At 35.8% G+C, this 23,794-nt stretch overlaps 1 protein-coding gene across 14 annotated transcripts in view; it reads left to right on the top strand.

The window, feature by feature from the left end:
• PTPN4 (protein tyrosine phosphatase non-receptor type 4) overlaps positions 1–23,794 on the top strand; it is a 207,937-nt gene that overhangs the window by 93,326 nt on the left and 90,817 nt on the right. For 7 of the 14 annotated variants that reach the window (XM_072788886.1, XM_072788887.1, XM_072788882.1 and 4 more), the window contains 6 exons: positions 9,752–9,815; positions 9,893–9,992; positions 15,367–15,411; positions 15,671–15,723; positions 16,078–16,198; positions 20,559–20,646. In XM_072788886.1, the coding sequence (XP_072644987.1) occupies positions 9,752–9,815; positions 9,893–9,992; positions 15,367–15,411; positions 15,671–15,723; positions 16,078–16,198; positions 20,559–20,646 (471 nt within the window). The remainder of the gene's footprint in view (positions 1–9,751; positions 9,816–9,892; positions 9,993–15,366; positions 15,412–15,670; positions 15,724–16,077; positions 16,199–20,558; positions 20,647–23,794) is intronic. The other 7 variants (XM_072788884.1, XM_072788878.1, XM_072788889.1 and 4 more) reach the window with 4 other exon arrangements.

The following is a 23,794-nucleotide window of genomic DNA, read 5'->3' as shown; positions in this document are numbered from 1 at the left end:
AGGTTACTTCCGTATCTTGGCTGTTGTAAAATAATGCTTCAGTGAATACTAGGATGCAGATATCTTTTCAAGTTAGTGTTTAGGGGGCACCTGGGTGGTCAGTGTTTGAGCATCTGCCTCTGGCTCAAGTCGGAATTGTGGATCCTGGAATTGTGGCCTGCATCAGGCTTCCTGCAGAGAACCTGCTTCTCCCTCTGCCTAAGTCTGTGCCTCTGTCTCTCATGAATAAATAATTAAAATCTTAAAAAAAAAAGTTAGTGTTTGGTTTCCTTTGGATAAGTATCAGAGTGGAATTGCTTGATCATATAGAAATTCTATTTTTAATTTTTTTCAGGCATCTCCATACTGTTTTACATAATGGCTGCAGCAGTTAACATTCCCACTAACAGTGCACAAAAGTGTTATTCTTTATCTCCACATCCTCACCAACACTTGGTATTTCTTGTTTAAGCCAATGTTTTCTTATTAAGTTTCTGTCTAGATGATCTGCTTACTTGATAATAGTTGGGTATTAAAGTCCCCTAATATCATTGTATTATCTATTTCTTCCTTTAAGTCTGTTAATGCTTGCTTTATATGTTTATGTGCTTTGTGTTAGGTGCATAAATATTTACAAATTTTATATCCTGTTAGATTGACCCCTTAGTCATTATATAATAACTATGTCTCTTATGGAAATCTTTGTCTTAAAGTCTATTTTGTCTTATATAAGTATAGCTACCCAGGTTTCTTTCTGTTTCCATTTTGCATGTGTTGTGGTTTGAAGGTGGGGTTCAGAACTTATGGTCAAGAAAGAATTCTTAGACATCTTTGGTGCAAGGTGGTTTTTATGGAAGCCCAGGGACAGGACCAGTGTGCAGAAGTAGATGTTGCCCTATTTCTGCCCTGAGATTTTGAGGAGCAACTTAATATATTTTTAAATTGGGGGAAGTAAAGATTAAGGGAAGTTTCCAAAAGGACTTTCATATGCTAACGAAGACTCACAGGATGCTGGAGGCCTAGGTTTTGTCAAGCCTAGGTTGTTTTTCCCTCTAGCAAAGCATTAAGCATTAAGACAGTTGCAAATTTCCTGGTCATACTATGTGGTCCTCAAGTATTTGTCAATGGGCTGCAGGGTATAAGAAAATTTAATTTTATATGCATTTCCTTCTGCCTTTGTTCCCAACATCAATGGAATATTTTTTTCCATGCCTTCATCTTTAGTCTATGTATCCTTCCCTATGAAGCAAGTCTCTCGTAGGTAGCATATAGATGGGTCTTATTTTCTTTCTTTGCAATTTGATGATTTTTGTAGTGGTATGGTTAGATTCCTTTCTCTTTATTTTTATATATCGACTATAGGTTTTGCTATGTAGTTATCATGAAGCTTACATAAAGCAACTTATCCTTATAAGTGTTTTAAGTTGATAACAGTTTACATGTTTTTAACTTGTGTATCTAGTAACAAATTACTGATTATAGTTATTTTTATTAGTTCTATCTTTTAACCTTTATACTAGCTTAATATGTAATTAATCCACTACCTTTACAACGTTAGATTATTCTGAATTTTACTGCATATTTACTTTTACCGGTGAGATTTATACTTTCCTGTTTTCTTGTTGCTAATTAGTACCCTTTCATTTCAGTTTAAAGAAGTACCTTTAACATTTATCTTAAGGCTAGTCCAGTGGTGATGCTTTTGCTTTTGCTTGTCTGGATAATGCTTGATCACTCTTTCAATTCTGAAGGCAGTTCTGCATTCAGAGTATTTTTGGTTGTCAGTTTCATTCAGCAGTTTGACTATGCCCTTGTCTTCTGGCCTGCAAAGTTTCTGCTAAAAAAATCTGCTGACAATTTTACTAGATTTCCTTTGTATGTAACAGGTTGGTTTTTTCTTGCTGCTTTTAAGATTCTCTCCTTGAAAAAAAAAAAAATGTGTCCTGCAGTGGGTCTCTTTAGATTCCTCTTATTTGGAACTCTGTGATTTTTTTGGATCTGATTGTCTATTTCCTTCCCCGGCTTAGGATAGCTTTCAGCCATTATTTCTTCAAATAAGTTTTCTGCTCCTTTCTGTCTCTTTTCTACTGTGGGAGCCCTATGGAATGAATACTGAATGGCTAGAGGTTGTCCCATAAGTCCTTTAAGCTATCTTTCTTCTGTTTCATCTAAATCTGATGTTGATATTGTATTAGGCCAAAAAAAAAATCTGCTCTTGAACCATTCTAATGTATGTTTCAGTTCAGCTATTGTGTTCTTCAGTTCTGTGATTTCCTTTTGGTACTTTATTATAAATTCTGTCTCTGTTGAAATTCTCACTGTGTTCGTTAGTTCTTCTAAGCTAGGTGAGTAACTATGAGTATTACTTGTACTCTTTATGAGGTAAATCACTTATCTTTTAAAGATTTTATTTCAGAGAGAGAAAAAAGCAAGTGTAAGCATGAGCAGGGGGAGGGACAGAGGGGAAAAGCAGACTTCCAGGAAGCCCAGGTGGCTCAGGGGTTTTGCACCGCCTTCAGCCCAGGGTGTGATCCTGGAGTCCCAGGATGGAGTCCCACATTGGGCTCCCTGCATGGAGCCTGCTTTTCCCTCTGCCTGTGTCTCTGCTTCTCTCTCTCTCTCTCTCTCTCTCTCTCTCTCTCTCTCTCTCTGTGTTGCATGAATAAATAAAATCTTAAGAAGAGCAGACTTCCTGCTGAGCAGGGAGCCCAACACAGGGTTCCAACCCAGGACTCTGGGATCATGATCTGAGCCAAAGGCAGATACTTAACCAAGTGAGCCACCCAAGCACCCCTCTGTGTTGCTTTCTGTGAGTTATGTAAAACAGCCACCTCTCCCAGTCTCGAAGAAATGGCCTTGTGTTGAAACTTACCATTTACCTCTACCCTAGCTTATGATTTTCCAAGCAGCCTCTTTTGTTTTTAGTATCTCCCAGTAGTTAAAGGTGTGCCCAAGATCTTTCAGTGTCTCAGTCAGCACCTAGATTTGAGCTGAGTGGAAGCCAGACCCTCCGAAGCAGCTTTTAAAATATGCAACTGTACCTCTTTTAGGGAATTACTGGGACGTGGGCTTTGTTCACTTCCTCAGTGCTGAGCTGTGGGGTGAGCCCTCACTTAAGAACTATTTTTTTTGTTTGCTACTGTCCTCCTTGAATCTATGAACACAAGCTCTGCTGGCCATCAGAGCCAAGCCATAAAAGGGTGTGTCCTCTGGGTAGCTGGAACAAAAACAAGGCACCAGACACAAGTTCCTTTCTTAGCAACACCAACAACCTGGGTGGGGCAAGAGAGTATAAAGAAGGCACCATCTTGGGGATCCCTGGGTGGCTCAGCAGTTTAACGCCTACCTTTGGCCCAGGGTGTGATCCTGGAGACTCGGGATCGAGTCCCACATCGGGCTCCCTGCATGGAGCCTGCATCTCCCTCTGCCTGTGTCTCTGCCTCTTTCTCTCTGTATCTCTCAGGAATAAACAAAATCTTAAAAAAAAAAAAAAAAAAAAAAAAAAGAAGGCACCATCTTCCTTCCCTAGAAGGCACCATCTTCCTTCCCTAGAGAGTGCCTAACTAAATTCTTGTATGTGTGCCAAACTGGAAGCCTACCCCTCAGGCTAAATCTTCAACACAAGCAAATAGGCCTCTTTCACATAAAGACTAAGGGTGTGTTTCATTCTCCCATCTCTGCATTCTACTGTGGGGGTGGTAGCCAGCCTAGAACTGTTTCTCCATTTGTCATTAGTCCCACTGGACCCATGAACAGAAGCCGTGGTGGGCTCTAGAGCCAGATAATCAAGGAGTATTCCCTGGATAGCAGTCATAAAACCTAGGGCACCAGATATACATAAAAGCTGTCTTCTGGGAGACACTGGTTGTCTGGAGCATGGCAGAGGGAGCACTTAAAGATATTACCTGCCCTCTGAGGTCTCTTGAGAGGATTACAGTCAGCTCTTAGGTATGTGTTTAGGTATTTATTTTTAAAGATTTTGTTTATTATATATATAGAGAAAGCATAAGTGGGGGAAACCTTTTTGTGGGGGAGGGAATTGAGGTAGAATCTGCTGAGCACGAGCCCAAGGTGGGGCTTGATCCCGCAGCTAAGATCGTGTCCTGAGCTGAAACCAGGAGACGGACACTCAAGTGCCTGAACCACTGAGACACCCCTAGATGTGATTGAAAGCCTGTTACTCTGACTACAGCTATAAGAAAAGCTAATAGGGGGATGCCTGGGTGACTCAGTGGTTGAACGTCTGCCTTTGGCTCAGGGTGTGATCCCGGAGTCCCAGGATTGAGTCCCACATCGGGCCTCCTGCAAGGAGCCTGCTTCTCCCTCTGTCTGTGTCTCTGCCTTTCTGTCTCTCATGAGTAAATAAATAAAATCTTAAAAAAAGAGAAAAGAAAAGAAGAAAAGAAAAGAAAAAAGAAAAGAAACCTCCTTCACGGAAGAACTGGGTACCTCAACCTCTTGTCTCTCTCCCAACCTGTGGTTGGTAGGTGGTTAAAAACTCTCTTCACGTGGTAGAGTCCTGTGGTGGGACCTAGTGCCAGTGGTCACCAGAGCCAAGCAATCTATTAGGTGTCTCCTGGGCAGCAGTTGAAAAAATCAGGGTGCCAGACAAGGAATATATAAGTTCCTTTCCAAGGCAGAGGGAAAGTACAAAGATGGCACCTGCTGGTCTCCATCTTCGGAGAGTGTTTCATTAGGTGCCCCAGATGTATATTAAATTAGATTTCTTCCCCTTAGGCCCATCCTTTAAGATAAGCAAGTAAGTCTCTCTTGCAGAAAGTCTGGGCACTTTTAAGTTGGCTGCCTCTACTCTCCCCTGGGGTCGGTGAGTTTGCATTAAGCCTTTAAGAACTGTTTCTCAGTTTACTCCAGTCTTGGGAGTCTTGTGGTCACAGGCTCTACTTGATTTTCAAAGCTGGAGGTTTTGGGCAGTCATCTGTCAGGTGCAGGTGTTAAAAGTTGGAGTGTCAGATGTGTGGTTCAAACCCTTTGCTCTTCAGGGAGAAGCTTGGGATTGTGAGTTCCCTCCTCATTATGGGTTACCATGATGGGGGTGAGGTTTGTGGTGAGATTGTGTCTTGGCCTGTCCTTCCGACTTGGACGTGAGTTTTTTCTCTTTTACCCAGTGGGAGGAAGTCACTCATCTAGTTTGGGGGTTCCATATGTAGCTTTTAGATTCAGTGTGTCCATGGGATGAGGTGAGTTTAGGGTTCTCCTATATTGCTATCTTGAACCAAAACCTCCCTATTAGCTATTAATACTTGATAGGTATTAATCACTTTTAATAAGGTACTATATTTTAAATTCATATATATTGCATTACAAACAATGAAGACTCTTATCTCTGATACAGCATATTCAATCAGTAGAGCAATTTTAGGCACAGCAGATTATGGTGTCTGACTATAGGTAATGACATAATTTTAGTGCTCATTTATATAGGAACAAAATTAGAAGGATTACAATACTTGTTTCTAATATGTAGTAAAAAAGGAAAAACAATGTGCTGTGAGCAGTTCCACTCCCAATATGTACCCAGACATGAAAACATGTCCACACACAAAAGTTAGTACTTAGATGTTCTTAGCAGCATTATTCATGATAGCTGAAAAGTGGAAACACTTGTGTCTACCATCTGATGAGTGCATAAACCAAGTTGTATATTTGTACAATAGAATATAATTTATCAGTTACAGTAGAATATAATTTATCAATTAAAAGGAATTACATATCTCTTTATACCTAATAGGATGGGTGTACTTAAAAAGACGGCAAGTATTGATGAGGATACAAAGAAATTGGAACCCTTTGACATAGATCATGGAAATGTGATATATTGCAGGCCACTATGGATATAAATTTGGCAGTTCCTTAAAAGGTTAAATATATAATTAAATATAGAATTATCATAATACCAATCCTAGACATACACTGGAGAGAATTGATTGTCACACGTTCACACAAAATTGTTCATAGCAGTGTAATTCACGAGAGCATAAAGGTAGAAAAGGCCTAAATGTCAGCTATAAATGGAATGAGGTACTGTTAAATGCCACAACATGGATAATAAACCTTGAAAACATTATACTAAAGGAAAGAAGCTAGACACACAAGACTACCTGTTGTCTGATTACATTCATATGAAATGTCCAAAATAATAAAATCCATAGAGACAGTAAGTACTTGCTAGGGGCTGTGGGTAGGAGGTCATTGAGACCGACTGCTAATAGGTATGGAATTTCTTTGGGGTGATGCAAGTATTATTTAGTATTGGTGGTTATACAACATAGTGAATACCCTCAAGTACACTGAAGTTTACATTTTTTAAATGGTGAATTTTATATTGTGTGAAATATATCTCAGTAAGTAATTCTGCATAAAGTAATGCTAGGTCTCTGGTCAATTACATTATACATTTGATAAATATTGCCAAGTTGTCCTACATTGAGATGGTATAATTTTTATTCTCATCAGCTATGTACATGTGCCTGTTTCCACATTCTGGGAGCCATTGTGGTATGGCATTAAATTTTTAATCTTTGCCAGTGTGTTAATACTGAAAAATGAAAATCTAATGTGGGTTACTTCTATATTTCTCTAATTATGATCAAGAGAGAATATTTTATCTTAAATATTATGTATATTTCCTGTGAATTTTCTGTTCTTACTCATTATTCATATTTCTATTAGTGTTGGGTTTTTTCTTCTTTGTAGAATTTATTTTTTTTAAAGATTGTGTTTATTTGAGAGAGAGAAACAGAGAAAGCATGAGCAGGGGTAGGGGCAGAAGGAGCTGATCAGGGAGTCTGATAGAGGACTGGATCTTAGGATGCTGGGATCAAAGGTAGATGCTTAACTGACTGAGACACCCAGGTACCCCTATAGGACTTCTCTATATGTTCTCTGTTTTCCCACTTTTTCTTTTGACTTGATGATGTGTTTTTACTAGGAACAGTATCTTTAGTGTCCAGTAGTACTGATTGTAACATTGTTTCATCTTCATGGTCTAAGCCAAGAACCTAAATCCTATCTCATTGACGTTATTGATAAGTTGATTAAATTTCCCAGGACTTGTTATTGTACTCCTTCTAAGCTTTGTCAGCTTAATACATCTACATCTTAATACATCTAGTACATCTTAATACATCTTAACTTAATACATTTATATGTATGTAAATGTGTTTATATTTCTGATACTGTTTTAGAATATTTTAAGGGAGAACTGAATGTGGAAGACAGGCTTTAAATAGATTATCCAAGCCCAAATTTTGAGTATAGACAAGCATTAAGATGAAGGTAATTTATGACTTTGTCTAGAAAACATGAAGAATGAAATCACCTTAATATATAGATGGTTTGGAAGGTGGATAAATGGGTGGATATACAGGCGAAACAAATTTGTGAAGTAAGGGTGAAAACTGATTATTGATGCAGAAACTGATTCCCCTCACCCATGCCAACTGTTGAGCCATTTAGCAGGTTTAGTCAGTCCTTCACCAAATTTTTTTTAAAAGATTTTATTTATTTATTTGACAGAGCACAAGCTGGGGTGAGTGGCAGATGGAGAGAGTGGGAGAAACAGGCTCCTCACTGTGCGGGGAGCCCAACATGGGGCTCAATCCCAGGACCCTGATATCATGACCTGAGCTGAAGCAGACACTTAACTGACAGCCACTCAGGCACCCCACCAAATTTTTTAGTACAAATTATATGCCATGCCCTATGCATAGGTGCTTACTCTCTGCTTTGAACGAATCAGATTTTATCCTTTAACCTCATGGAATTCATCATCTAATGAAAGAGATGGCAATAAAAAGGGCAAATAAACATTATGATTAAGAAAATGTTATGAGGGGCACCTGAGTGGCTCAGTGGTTGAGCACCTGCCTTTGCGTCAGGTTGTGATTCTGTGATCCTGCATTGGAGTCCCACATCAGGTTCCCTACAGGGAACTTGATTCTCCCATTTTCTTTATGTCTGCCTCTCTTTCTGTGTCTCTCACGAATAAATAAATAAATAAAATCTTAAAAAAAGAAAGAAAATGTTATATAAGAAATTAATATTCCTTACCCACTCATAGAAAATAACCAAGGAAATAGGAGGTTTGTGACATACTTTTGGTAATCAGTGAAGTCCTTTCCAAGGAGGTAGCATTTAAGTTGAGACTTAGAAGTTAATAAGAATCAGCCATGGGAAATTAGGAGAAGGACATTCTATGCATGAAGAAACTTCTAATTGAAGACCCTAACTTGGCATCTATGAGAAACAGTCAAGAGGCAGTTGTGGCTGGAGTTTAGTAATTTGAGGTAAGAAGTGATTATGCAAGCCCTAGTAGGGGCTTTGGACCTTGTGTTGAGAAAGAGCTTTAAGCAAAGGAGTAATGTGTTCTGAAATAGGAATCTAGCTTTGGAATGGAGAATAAAGAACTTGGTAAGAAAAGAAGCAAGGACAACGATTAAGAGGCTATAGCTAGGGGCTCCTGGGTGGTGCTGTAGTTTATGCGCCTAACTCTTGGTTTCAGCTCCAGTTGTGATCATGGGTCATGGGATTGAACCTCTCATCAGGCTCTGAGCTCAGCTTAGAGTCTGATTGGGAATCTCTCTCCCAGCCTTCCTTTCCTTCTCCCTGCTGTGTGCACATGTGCACTGTTTTCTCTGTGTCTAAAGTAAATGATCTTTTTTTGTTATTTTTAAATAAGCTATGGCCAGAGCTATCTCAGACATAAAGATGATGGCAGAATGGATAGAGAAGATCTATTAAATTCAAAGTATATTTGAAGGTAGAATTAGCTGGATTTGATGTGTTGGATGTTGTGGATAATGAAAAGGAAAGACTTATGAATTACTCTTAGCCATTTGTTATTAAAATCTATGTGCTCTGCTTGGAATCAAGTATGGGTGGTAGAGTATGGTTATACATAATGATACGTAAGTTGATATTTATGTAGTGCTTTCAAACTACTGCCACGTCTAATACACATTTTGGGTTCTTTAATTTTTTTAACTGAAACATGTTGGCAGTCTGAATTTAGCTATAATTTTCCTGAAGTAGAGCTTAATTGGCATTCAGAAGTATTGAGACTACTTAAAATTCTCACACCTTTTAGTACTTCCCCAAACTAAACATTATCTCTTACAAAATCAGGGTGGAGATTTTTTGGGGGGAAGGGGAGATAGTTTTATTTTTTAAGGAATAGGGTAGAAGTTAGAAAATTTTTCTTAAGATTTGGGATGCTTAGGTGGCATAGTTGGTTGAACATCTGACTCTTGATCTCAGCTTAGATCTTAACCTCAGGGTTGTGAGTTCAAGCCGTGCATTGGGCTCCATTTCGGGTGTGGAGCCTACTTTTTAAAAAATGAAAAAAAATTTTTTTTTCTTAGTGTATTTTCTTGATGTGTAGTTAGATTTTGTCTGAATGAGAATATAAGGTCAACTATATTTTTATGAAAGATGTCAAGAATTTTAAAAACTTGCCACACTGTTATATAATATATTAACAGAAATCACTTTAGATTGCTATTTAGGATTTTTCCTTCTGGAATAGAGTTTATTGCATACTATAGAATTTCATGGGAAATTTAAATAAAAAATTAGAGTTCCCACAAATACATTCAATACTTTCTAGTAGAATTTTATTAACTTAATATGAATATCTGTAAATTGATTATTTTTTCCTAGACTGTTTTCAAAATGCAGTTTTTAGTATTGATCTTAAAATGTTATAGATTTATAAGCATTGATGTATTAGTTCATCAAGGAAAAAAGAAATCAGTCTTATTTATTTATTTTTCAGAGGTGGCTGGATCCAAACAAACCAATAAGGAAGCAGCTAAAGAGTGAGCATACACACTTACTTGACATTTTGCAACTATACTTTATAAAGATAAAGGATTAATATAATCTGATTAATTAGAACTGCTCTTATTAATTCTAGGAGGATCTCCTTACAGTTTGAACTTTAGAGTCAAATTTTTTGTAAGTGACCCCAACAAGTTACAAGAAGAATACACAAGGTGGGTTTATGGAGCATATTCTTCCTGAAAATATTGTCAAAACTATGAAATTTTGAAAAATTTTTTTGAAATTTTGAAATTATTTAGGCAGAAAAAGATTATCATGGTGTAATTCTGAGATTCCCAGCCATCACATGGAATGGGTTATAGATCTTTTATGTTTCCTTCCCTCTTGGATGGCTGGGAGGGCTTTAGGAGATTGGAGTTCCAGGCCCACCCCATGTATCCACAAGCAGACTTTTGAACCGTATCAAATCAGAATTTTCTACTTGTAAAAAAAAAATGGTTAAGAATCACTGGTATAACTAGTTGAGGTAATCAGATGATATTGTAATTGTATCCAAGTGATGCTGCATAGTGAGAATTGTGTCTGCTGGTTTTTTGTTCATGTAAAAGCATATTTAGATTTTTTTTTTATTTCCATTGAGGAGAACATAGAATTTGGAAAATATATAATTATTATGTGCAGGAGTAATGGTCAACAGATACTTTTTTTTCCCTATGAAAATGCAATCTGTAGTTCCCTTTTGCTAAGATTCAAATTCTTTTTTTTTCTTTTTCTCCTCCACTCTCACCATTTTCCTTAACAGTATAATTAACATATAGTGTTGTGAGTTTCAGGTAATCAGGTGCCTTTTTATTAAAAAATTGTTGGCAGGGAGTACACTAGCACATTCAGTTCTTTAAGTGCTAACTTTATTGGCAATTTTAAATCTGATCTTAAGACAGAATCAAATTTTGTTGTCACTTCTTCTTGACAAAGTATACACAAGAATGACCCAGATGAGCATTTTGAAAGTATATGAATGTTAGGTTAGCTATTTAAGGTAGAAATAGTGGGGAATAATCACATTGTGGTATCTGTACCTAAATAATAATCTTGTTTATTTGAAAGACAGCATTTGGAATTAGGCTTAAAAAAAAAAAAAAAAGACTAAATAAAAAATTAGCATAGAGTACCTCCATAAAAGTCTCAGATACAAGAATATAGGTCAGTGATTTTATTCAGAATTACTCTGAAAGGTAGGTGCTCAATTAACAATCTGTTCCTAAAGCTACCTGTAAATAGTCTGTAAAATGTTACCATATTGGTCATTGTTTAGCGTACTGTGGTGATGTGGATAAAAATATTTAGGCCGTATTTACCAATCATCGGGTGTTTATAAAACTAGGGTTTTCAGTAGACCAGTTAAGAAAAGTTAAATTGACATTCTTGAGGGTCCTTTTCTGTGTGTTTGTTGAGGGCAAGGTGTTACCTTTTTTATAACAGCATTTAGGAATGTAGGTCCTGGATTAGGCAGTCCTAACAGTTGAAACTAATATTATTTCCAAGCTAATTTGTCTTGGAAAGCAAAGTTGTGTCATATGAATAACCTTCAGTTTAATATTGTAGCTCCCAATCATTCAAGTTGTTGTTGTTAAATAATTAAAATAACAAAATCTTTTATCTTAATAAATCTTAGTATTGTAGAACTTCCTCTGATTTTGTCTTAACTTCAAGGAAATTACTCTGAATTAATAAAAATTATGATTTATGAAACTTTTTTTTTAAGATTTTATTTATTGATTCATGAGAGAGCCAGAGACACCAGGAGAAGCAGACTCCCTGCAGTGAGCCTGATGCAGGACTGAAATCTAGGACCCCAGGATCATGACCCTGAGCCAAAGGCAGACGCTCAACCATTGAGCCACCCAAACACCCTTTAAGAAACATGTTTAAGTACATTTTACAATTTCCTGAAATCAAGTAGCAAAGTATTCCATAATACATATTTCATGTAATCAGTTTTAAATGTATAAGAAATATTTTAATTAAAAGACCAATAATTTAAAATTGGATTTCTAATGTGTTTAATATATATGAAAAGTTTGTTAGAGCAGTTAAAATATGGCCAGTTGCCGCCGTATTCATAATTTACTTCACTCAAAATGTCTTTGAATTTCTTTTTTTTTTTTTTTTTTCTTTTTTTTTAAAGATTTTATTTATTTATTCATGATAGTCACAGAGAGAGAGAGAGGCAGAGACACAGGCAGAGGGAGAAGCAGGCTCCATGCACCGGGAGCCCGATGTGGGATTCGATCCCGGGTCTCCAGGATCGCGCCCTGGGCCAAAGGCAGGCGCCAAACCGCTGCGCCACCCAGGGATCCCGTCTTTGAATTTCTTAATGGAGCTTGAATGTGTTGATTTTTTTTTTTATAGCCTGTGTTGAAAACATAATAAAAAAATAAATGTATCTCAATGATAATTAAGTCATAATATCTTCCTGAAGTAGAAGAAAGTAAAGCCAAGTTTGGTAGTAACCAAGCAGTTGCTTTGTGTTCAGCCTGTTGTCTAGAGGATTAGCTTTGTTTTCACTAAAAATAATGTATTGTTTGAAAAATCCTTTATAATAGGATGTCCTAGAATCTTTTAACTGGTGGTATTGGGTAAAATGGTTTAAGTAGCTAGTTTTTATTATATTATCGTAGAATACCTTATTGAATCTCTACCTTCCTACAACTTAGAATCACTTAGGGGAGCTTTAAAACATGCTAATGCCTTGGTCATACCCCTGAGATCTTTTAATTTAATTAGGTCTCAGATGGGATTATTACAAGCTTCCCAGGTGATTCTAATAGACAGCCAGCGTTAAGAATACTCCTTTACAACTTTATTGCTTGGGTAGGCTTAATGCAGTGGTCATGACTAGTAATATGACACCTTCAGCCACAGTTGATAAATTTTAAGGACTAGTTTAAACCCACAGAACAGGAAATCTGTGACAACACCTCTTTACCTTCAGATTCCATTTTAGATAAGTTGTAGAAAAGAGTGGACCTATAGAACTTACATCAGACTACATCAGTCATTTGGTATTAGCAGGTGCTGGCATCCTTAGAATTGGAGTTTTCTCATGAGTCATGACAGTACAAATGACATTTCTTCGGTCCCTTCTTAGTGCTTAGGTGTACTCAATACATAATAAGTGCTCATGGTATTGGTTACTGTCTAGATTAGAAAAGTTGTATTATTTTTACAGATTAAGCGTGTCATTTCTGTATTTACCTCAAGCATTATTAATCTATCTTAAAAGTCTTAATTTAAAAATTAGGTTTTTAATCACCTTACTTAGGGCCCATAGGATACATATACTAGACAAGTGATATTACTTCCTTTTTTACAAATCTAGAAACTGAGGCTCAGCCAAATTTTAAGTACTTTACTAAGGAGCACTGACTGGTTTAGTGTATTAGGACTTGAATTCTAGTTTCTACTCTCAATCCTTACTGGTTATTTAAATAAAATTCATCACATAATGTGAGCACTGCATGTTATATGCAGCTGATAAATCATTGAACACTATACCTGAAAATAAGTATGTACTATATGTTGGCTAATTGAATTTAATTTAAAAAATAAAAATTCATCAGGCATAGGTATTATTTGTGTAAGACTTAAAATATTATGTCAAGAATACACATGCCTGGGATCCCTGGGTGGCGCAGCAGTTTAGCGCCTGCCTTTGGCCCAGGGCGCGATCCTGGAGACCCGGGATCGAATCCCACATCGGGCTCCCGGTGTCTGGAGCCTGCTTCTCCCTCTGCCTGTGTCTCTGCCTCTCTCTCTCTGTGTGTGACTATCATTTAAAAAAAAAAAAGAATACACATGCCTTTTCAATCTTAACAATGAGATTAGTTCCTACCATGAACCTTTACCTTTAATTATGAAACCAAGTTAGCTAGGTAGAGATTTATTGTCTTAGATTGAATAAGTAGGTAATATTCACAGTATTACATATTAATTCTCACAGGAAGTTTGTATACTTAATATGTGAAGCCAAGATATTTCTTTTTTTTATAAATTTATCTTTTATTGGTGTTCGATTTGCCAACATATAGAATAACACCCAGTGCTCATCCCATCAAGTGCCCCCCCTCAGTGCCCGTCACCCAGTCACTCCCACCCCTCGCCCACCTCCCCTTCCACCACCCCTAGTTCGTTTCCCAGAGTTAGGAGTCTCTCATGTTCTGTCTCCCTTTCTGATATTTCCCACTCATTTTTTTCTCCTTTCCCCTCTATTCCCTTTCGCTATTTTTTATATTCCCTAAATGAATGAGACCATCTAATGTTTGTCCTTCTCCGATTGACTTATTTCACTCAGCATAATACCCTCCAATTCCAACCACGTTGAAGCAAATGGTGGGTATTTATCATTTCTAATGGCTGAGTAATATTCCATTGTATACATAAACCACATCATCTTTATCCATTCATCTTTTGATGGACACCAAGGCTCCTTCCACAGTTGAAGCCAAGATATTTCTATCAACTTAAAAAATTTTGTTTTAGTGAATATCTGATTCTCTGAAATACTTAATTACATTTTTTGATAACTTGAATATTGTCATGGAGGTCTTTAATAATTTTAATCAGCCAGACAACTAAAATTCTTAAACATGATTTTTGATTCTTGGAGTATGTGTACTTTTTTCAGTGGAGTGGAATAAAGTCTTAAAATTCGCTGTTAAAACATTTAAAGCTACAAAATTTGGTCTTCTGCCAACATTAAAAAGTACAGGTGACTTGTTGCAAGCATCGACACATCATTGAGGGAATGACTTACCCCGTTAGTGAGGACTAGGTGCCATCTCGTAAGCAACCTCTGCATTCTTTTTGATAGAAATCTTAATGTGTTGTTGGTTTTAGTATATGTGCTGCCGAAGCGAGCACGTGTTGTTGGTTTTAAAGGAACTTGGGTACTTGGCAATTCTAATAGTAGGGAAGGGAGCTTAAGGTTTTTTTTTGTTTTTTGTTTTTGTTTTTTGTTTTCTGATCAAGGATAGCTTTCTTAACTCAAATGAAAATGGAAAAGTGCTTTTCTACACTTAGCAGCTTTTGGCAGCTAAATAAGTCAACCATAGGCCTGTCTTTGCAGCTTGCTTTCTGTCTCAGTAGAAAGGATGACTTTCTCCACGTGATCTTTACTGCATTGCTGTCAGTCTCCTATGTCTCTAACTCAGGTTTTCTGTGTTTCCCACTTATAATTTCTATAAACAACAATCTTCAGAGAATACTCCCTAATCTCCCTCTGTCATGTAGTTCTTAGAGATCTTGAGTTTTATAATACAGGCTAGTGGAAACATATTTGAAGTACTGAATTGCGTTTATCAAAGAATTTTAAAGATTGGGATTCATGAATTTATGAAAGCTTATTTTAAAAATATCTTTACATGTGCTAATATATAGATTATAAAAGCAAATACTTAAATTCAACTTTACTAGTTAATATAAGTATACCATTTTTAAACTCTAAATGTTGTAATTCCAGTAAATCTAAATGTTGTAATTCCAGTAAATCTAAATGTTGTCTCTTGGTCTCTCTCTCTTTTTAAGGTACCAGTATTTTTTGCAAATTAAACAAGACATTCTTACTGGACGGTGAGCTATTTAAAATTTTTAATAATGGACTTTAAAAGTACTTTTAGTTTTATATTAAGTAACTCATCATTTCAAATAAATTATCTATTGAAAAATGGTTATTACAGCATGGATTTTTTTCATCAGATAAGTTTGTTACTTAATTGTTAAAGTGTAAGTGATGGAGACTTCATAGGTGAACAGTATTATATAAATTACAGTGCTTTTGAAATTATTGTGTTTAACCTTAGCTTATGCATTTTCTGTTTTGTTTTATTAGATTGCCCTGTCCTTATAATACTGCTGCCCTTTTGGCTTCATTTGCTGTTCAGTGTAAGTATGAACGCACTCTTAGGTCACATAGCATGTGATTAATGGTCTGTGTTGATAGTACATTGCCTTTAATGCAGGAGTTCATTAGACATATGTTACTATACAGAAAAAAGTGATTGCAAAGGAAATGTAATGAAACATTCAGTTAGTTTAATTCCTGAAAAAGTTTTTCTGAAGTTGTTTGAGACCTAGAAGAATGCTTGTGTTGTTATAACTTGCTTACATGGTAGCTAGCAGTAAAAACAAATATTTAACTTCCAAGAAATATAATGGAATTCGTGACATTGCTGTTTGGGCTATCAGAATTACTAAATTTGTTTATTAAATTTTGACTATTTTTCTTCCATGTAATAGCTGAACTTGGAGACTACAATCAGTCAGATAACTTGTCAGGCTACCTCTCAGATTATTCTTTCATTCCTAATCAACCTCAAGATTTTGAAAAAGAAATAGCAAAATTACATCAGCAACATACGTAAGGATTTATTTACTTTTCTGCTTATTTCATAAACTTCTTAATGGCATCTTTTCTAGAGAAATGTTTTAAATTATTTCTAATGTGATTGTTATATTTACTTAATACACAACAATTATTGTTATATAAAATAGTGTTATTGGTGTAAGGAAATGTGGGTTGTCTATACTAAAAAAAATCATTGCTAACTTCATAGAATATATGAATCTTTGTTTCATTCCTAGTAAGAACCATAAAGCTATATGTAAACAGAAATTTGCTATTGGGGTGCCTGGGTGACTCAGTTGATTGAGCCTCTGACTTCATCTTAGCCCAGGTCTTGATTTCAGGGCTGTGTATTGGGCTCCATGCTCTTAAAAAAAAAGAAAGAAAGAAATTTGCTATTATGTAAAGTTGACAGTTCTTTAGGAGAAATTTTATTTTATTTTTATTTTAAGATTTATTTATTTATTCATGAGAGACACACAGAGAGAGAGACAGAGACAATAGGAAGAGGGAGAAGCTCCCTGTGGGGTGCCTGATGTGGGACTCAGTCCTTGGACTCTGGGATCACGACCTGGGCCAAAGGCAGATGCTCAACCACTGAGCCACCCAGGTGCCCCAAGAGTAATTTTAGAATATTAATAGTATGCTCATAGATCGGTTGTTACATATCAATCTACTGAGCAATTCTTTCTTAGTTTTTAGCTATCTGAAAGGAAACATTTGTTCGGTAATTTGTCAAAAGGAGAAAGGGAACATTCTGTAATATTAAATTAATTTTAAAAAATCCTTTTAAGGGGTGCCTGGGTGGCTTGTGGTTGAGCATCTGCCTTCATTCAGCTCAGGTCGTGATCCCAGGGTCCAGGGATCAAGTTCCACATTGGGCTCCCCATAGGGAACCTGCTTCTCACTCTGCCTATGTCTTTGCCTTTCTGTGTTTCTCATGAATTCATAAACAAAATCTTAAAAAAATAATTTTAAAAATCTAGCATTTTTTTCATTCATAACAATATTCAATTTTGTTATTTTGTGAGTCTTCATTTCCTGTGACATAATTTGTTTTAAGAAGAGATTTATTGCTGTGAATAGAAAATAATACCATTTATTTGTTAAAAGTTTACTTTTGCTTTAACATGCAATTCAAAATTACTCATGGAGGAACTAAGATGGTATTGCAGATTGGCTAAGAAAATATTTGAACTAGAGATCCAGACTGCCTGGTCTGAAATTCTGGCTAAGACAACTGTTTTATAATCTTGGTCAGATTGCTTCTTGTGCTTCTCTGTTTCATTATATATAAATTGTGGGTAATAAAAGTATCTACCTCTGGAGTTAATGTAAGGATTAAGTGAGTTTATATATACAAAGTACTTAGAACAATGCCCAGCAGATGGTAAGAAGAAATATTAACTCTTAATATTAAGAAAACTTAACTTTCATTTGGTAGTGGCCTATGTATCTAAAACAGGTTGGTGTGCTGGCTCACTGCCAATTTCTGTACTGGCCCATGAACTTAGAATGATCTGTACATTTTAAATATTTGACAAAAATACAAAAAGAATAACATTTTATGGCAGGTGAAATCTTGAGAAATTCCAATTTGATGTCCATAAATGAACACTTACTGGAGCATAGATTCCCTTATTTGTCTTCATGTTTGTGACTGCTTTCATGTAACAGCAGAGCTGAGTAGTTGTAGCAGAGATTATGTGACCTGAAAGCCTAAAGTATTTATTGTCTTGCTCTTTATAAAAGCTTGCTGACCTCTGATCTAAAATAAGACTAATAAAATCACAATTTCAATAGACTGGCCCAATGCCAGTGAGGGGGCTGATTCAGTCTCACAATAAATGGCAATTTTTTTTGAAGATTTTATTTGTTTATTCATGAGAGAGAATGGCAGAGACATAGCCAGAGGGAGAAGCAGGCTCCTTGAGGGGAGCCAGATGTGGGACTTGATCCGAGGACCCAGGATAATGATTTGAGCCAAAGGCATACGCTCAGCCACAGAGCCACCCAGGTCCCCCAGTAAATGCCATTTACACATAGCATATCCGAATCAAGGGTTTCAAGATAAATCAGATTTTTTTGATAAATCAGATTTTTAAAAAATTTGCCAGTAATGGAAACTCTCTTCTGTGAGGAAAAAGTTTAATAAGGTACTGATTATGTATTTGTATTTGGTTTATTTTTATTTTTTTTAAGATTTTATTTATTAATAAGAGACACAGAGGGAGAAAGAGGGGTGGGCAGAGACACAGGTAGAGGGAGAAGCAGGGTCCATGCAGGGAGCCCGACATAGGACTCAATCCCGGGTCTCCAGGATCAGGCCCTGGGCTGAATGTGGTGCTAAATCGCTGAGCCACCCGGGCTGCCCCTGTATTTGGTTTAAAGAAATGATTCCTCAGATCTTTTTTTTTTTTTTTTAAGATTTTATTTATTTATTCATGAGCAATACAGAGAGAGAGAGAGAGGCAGAGACACAGGCAGAGGGAGGAGCAGATTCTTCAGATCTTTAAACAAAGAAAAAATAGAATCATCCAGTTTAACTGAGGAATAGGGGATGGGTAGGGAGGTAGAGATTTATTTACCTTAATTGAATTTTATAGAAAATTCAGGTATATGTGCTTTTTCTTTTTTTTTTTTTTTTTTTTATATGTGCTTTTTCTAGGAATTCCATTTTTATGAGCTTCATTGGCAGGCTGTTGGCTTCCTTTTCTGTTACCATTAGTGAGTGAAAGTTGCTATCTTTTCTAATTTGCTGATTTTGCTCTGGTATAGTCAGATAATATCAGATATCAGATAGTTTTAGAACTAATCTAGGAGTAGATTTGTTTTTAAAGGCTTTGCTAGAGTAGTAGTTCTCAAACTTGTGTTCATCAGAATAACCAGGATGTTCTTAAATATAACAATTTGGTTCTTATTCCTTCCACATCAGATTGTATATAGTAATACTTCTGCAACTATCTGTGATAAAAGACCACAGTTTCCCCCCATTCTGTCATGGAATGAAACTTCTGAAAGATATAGTAAAATTGAGTTACTAGGAGAGTAGAATGGAGAAGTAGAGACATAAAAAATAGCAAGTCCTTGTTTCTCCTTATTAGTTTCAACAGACATGAAATTATTCTGCCAATAATTATACTATGAAATATAAAAGACTGACTCAGTTTCTGTACTTGGTATGAATCAACACCTGTATGTATAACATATTCTGAGAGGCATTGCTTTAGAGATTGTCTCAATTTGTGTGTTTCAGAAGCACCTGTGTGATTTAAATGCAGATACCATAACTGGACCATCTTCTGAAAAACATTTTGAAATTAAGTCAGAGGGTAAAATGACTTTGTTAGCTGTAAGAACAAGTAGGGAATTTTAAAACTTGGTCCTTTTTTTTTTTTTTTTTTGTAATATAGTTGCCACACAGTTATATTAGTTTCAGGTGTATAACACTGTAATTTGACAAGTCTATTCCTTATGGTACACTCACAAATGTAGCTATTATGTTACCATACAATGCTATTACAATACCATTGACTATATTCCGTATGCTGTACCTCATGATTCCGTGTGCTTAAACTCATTCTGTAACTGGAAGCCTGTATCTCCCACTCCCTTTCACCCATTTTGCCCATCCTCCCAAAGCTCTCCTCTCTGACAACCATCAGTTTGTTCTCTGTATTTGTGGGTCTGTTTCTTTATTTATACAGTTTTTTTGATTCTGCATATAAGTGAAATCATATGGTGTTTGTCTTCTTAGTCAGACTTATTTCACTTCATAGAATACCTTCAGGGTCCATCCATTTTGTCACAAATGGCAAGATCTCATTCTTTATGGCTGAGTAATAGTCCATTGTATATATATATAAACCACGTCTTACCAAATTACCTGTCAAAGGACACTGGCTTGTTTCCATATCTTGGCTATTATTAATAAGGCTGTAATAAACATAGGGGTCCGTATATTTTTTTGAGTTCGTGATTTCATTTTCTTCGGGTGAATACCCAGTAGTGGAATTACTAGATGATATGGCATTTTTAATTTTTTGAGGAACCTCCATACTGTTTTCCATAGCGGCTGCACCAGTTTGCATTCCCACCAACAGTGCAGAAGGGTTCCTTTTTCTCTACATCCCCTGGTGCATTCATGTATTTCTGGAAAATAAAATATTCTACAAAGTAATGATTTTTGTTCCTGAAAATGTACCCTACAGGTAAGTTAGATATTACTATACGGAACTAAGAGGAGTAGTCATGCATGGTATATTAGAAAAGATTCAATTAGAATGCTCAAAAATTTCCAGATAAATCATTTTTTTTTCTTTCTAATTTGGCCATATTTGTAATTGGTATAATGTATAACATAATGTCTTTACAGAGGTTTATCTCCCGCAGAAGCAGAATTTAATTACCTGAACACGGCACGTACCTTAGAACTCTATGGAGTTGAATTCCACTATGCAAGGGTAAGTGCATAGAACTAATTTAATATTGTTGAGTTAGACTCCATAAACTCAATATCACAGTTTTTATTTAATGCCTGTTAAGAGTAAGCAACAACTGGAATAACCAGGGAGCGCTGCCAACATAGTTGCACTGAAAATTTCCTCTGAGTATAAATATTTTCACAGGGCAGACCGGGTGGCTCAGAGGTTTAGTGCCACTTTCAGCCCAGGGCATGATCCTAGAGACTCGGTATCGAGTCCCACGTCGGGCTCCCTGCATGGAGCCTGCTTCTCCCTCTGCCTGTGTGTCTGTCTCTCTGTCTCTCAAGAATAAATAAAATCTTAAAAAAAAAAAAAAGATTTATTTAAAAAAAAAGAAAAATATTTTCACAATCACTTAAGATTTATTACCTGAGAAGATTGAAGTCGATTTTTTTTGTTATTTTTCTTCAAGCTAGTGTTCTATGTTAATGATAATTTTTTTCTAGATCATAAGAGAGAATCAAAACTATACAGGAAAAGTAGGGTTTTTTGCATTCATCATCATTATTATAAAAGATGCTTTCACTTCAGTGAGGTTTGTGTTACTTGTTTTTATCGTTTAGTGACATCATTATAAATTTTTAAGGCACAGAATGAAGAATATTAACATATTTTGGTTGTGTTTCTCCTCTGCCACAAATTCCTTTATTAAGATGGAATTTACAGTCATTGGCTTCTTCTGTACAGTGCTCTGTAACAACTTTTTCGTTGTGTCAAACTTTGGTGCTTCCAGAAGAAAGTTATTCCCGTGCTGTAGGCATATTTGTAAGTGCTATCCTTCATTTGTGTGACTCTACCTAGATTCTTTCTCATGGTTTCTTTATCAAGAGGTTTTAGTCCTTCATAAGTACCCGGAATACAGCTTTTCTTCATAACTGGTGAAAAATAGAATATAGGTAATCACTGGTTGAGTTAGTGATAGGTTTTATATTCTCTTGGGACAAACTGCCAAATCTCATAAGGATAGCATTCTGAAAGGGAGTTAAGTTTTCCCTAGATAGATATTTTGAATTTATTTTAATATATACACTCAAAAAAGCTCTATTCCACATTGTGTTTTTATTGTTGAGGGTCTCACCTGGCCATGTTTTTCTAGGAGAGTAGTGTTAGTTCTTATATTTCACAAAGCTTATGTCAGTTTTGTCCTTTCCAAAATGTCTCATAAATGGAATCCTACATTATGTAATCTTCTGAGACTGACTTTTTACAATAATACATTTCACATTTATCCAACTTACTGTTTCAGTAGTTCATTCCTTTTTTTTTTTTTTTTTTTTTTTTTTATCCATTCACCCATTGGAGAACATCTGGGTTGTTTCTGATTAGTTGTGTTTTGATTTTGTTTTTTGTTAATAGACTACTGCAAAAAATTCATTTACAGGTTTTTGAGTAGTTTTAAATTCTCATTTTGTAACGTAGAAACCCCAGAGTGGGATTGGTTGGTCATATGGTAAGTGTATATTTAGCTGTATGTGGAACTCCCAAATTATTTTCCATAGTGACTGAACCACTTTGTTTCCCTACTAGCAATATTTGCAAGTTCCAGTCATTCACATCCTTTTTGGCATGTGATGCTGTCCGTTTTGTTTTGTTTCTTTTTCTGCTTTTCTAATAGGTAATGTTTTATCTCATCACAGGTTTACTTTGCCTTTCTCTGATGACTAATGATGTGTTGAGCATCATATCTTCTTTGATGAATCTCTATTTATCAAATGTTTTGCCCATTATTTAATTTCATTTATTTTCTTGCTCTTGTTTTTCTTTTTAAGAACTCTATATATTATAGATAGATAATAGATATGTGATTTGCAAATATTTTTTCAATAAATACGTGATTTACAAATATTTTTTCCCAGTCTTTGGCTTGCCCTTTTATTCTCTTTAACAGTGTCTTCCACAGAGCAAAAGAAAGTGATAGATTCTAACATTCCTTATTCAATCACTGATTGATAGTCTACCTCAGTTTTAGGCTTCAATGTGAATATCTCATTTCCATAGTTATTTATAATGAAAGGTAATTCTACTGAAAAATAAATTTTGCCTCTCACAGTTTTAAGAAATGGAAAGCTTAATGATGATATTTTGATTATTCATTAATTCATTGAATATTTATTGAGCACCTTCTATGTTGCCAGTCCCATTAACAGACACCATGTATACAGCAGTGAGTGAGACAGATAAAAAAACCAAGTCGTCATGAAGCTTGCATTCTGGTAGGCAGGACAGATTATAAACAAATAATTTAGTCATCAGAATACATGGGGGTTTTCCATGGAAGTAAAATTCAGTAACAGGAAAAATAATAGTCTATACTGATAGAAGTCAGAATAGTAGTAATCCATGGAAAGATTTTGTTAACTGAGAGACTCATGAGGGAGCTTTCCTGGATTTTGAAAATACATATATTGATTTGTGGTAGTTTTGAAGATGTGTATATGTAAAATTTAGGGTTATACACTTAAGATTTGTACATTTTACTATATATACAATATACTCAATTTTCTTTAGTTAACTAAACGAGTAATATATCAAGTAGTTACAGGTGCTATGGAGAAAAATTATCTGAGAAAGGGGATTGAGACAACCAGAAGTAGAGCATCAGGGAAGGCCTCACTGAGAAGATAAAACAGAAGATAATATGTAGATACCTAGGGGAAAGGAAACATCAATGAAAGGGCATGAAATAGGTTGCTTAGCAGTTCAAAGAACAGTAAAGAGACCAGTATGGCTGGTACAGTGTAAGCCAGAAGAGGAGAGTATTCATGAAGTTAAGGTAGACTAGGGTTTTATAAGACCTTTGGTTTTTAATTCTAAACCAGGCCATTAGTTTGAAGAAGTAATAGACACAGTGTGATTTACATTTTGAAAAGATCACAGTAGCTGCCATTTCAAGTGAAGAGCCCAGCTAACAGACTGTTACCATGATCAAGATGAGAAAGAATGGTGGCTGTAGCTAGCCGTTGGGTGGTAAGAAGTAATCAGATTTTGTATATATTTTGAATATGGAAATGACAGCATTTATTGATGTATAGGCTGTAGGATGTGAGAGAAAAAGGATTCAGGAATGATTCCAAAGTTTTTGGACTCAGCAACTAGAAAGCTGGAGTAATATTCAAGATGTTGGGAA

The sequence above is a fragment of the Canis lupus genome, chromosome 20, assembly GCF_048164855.1.
Source record: "Canis lupus baileyi chromosome 20, mCanLup2.hap1, whole genome shotgun sequence".
Taxonomy (NCBI): Eukaryota; Metazoa; Chordata; class Mammalia; order Carnivora; family Canidae; genus Canis; species Canis lupus.
This window is presented reverse-complemented; position numbering and strand designations above follow the sequence as displayed.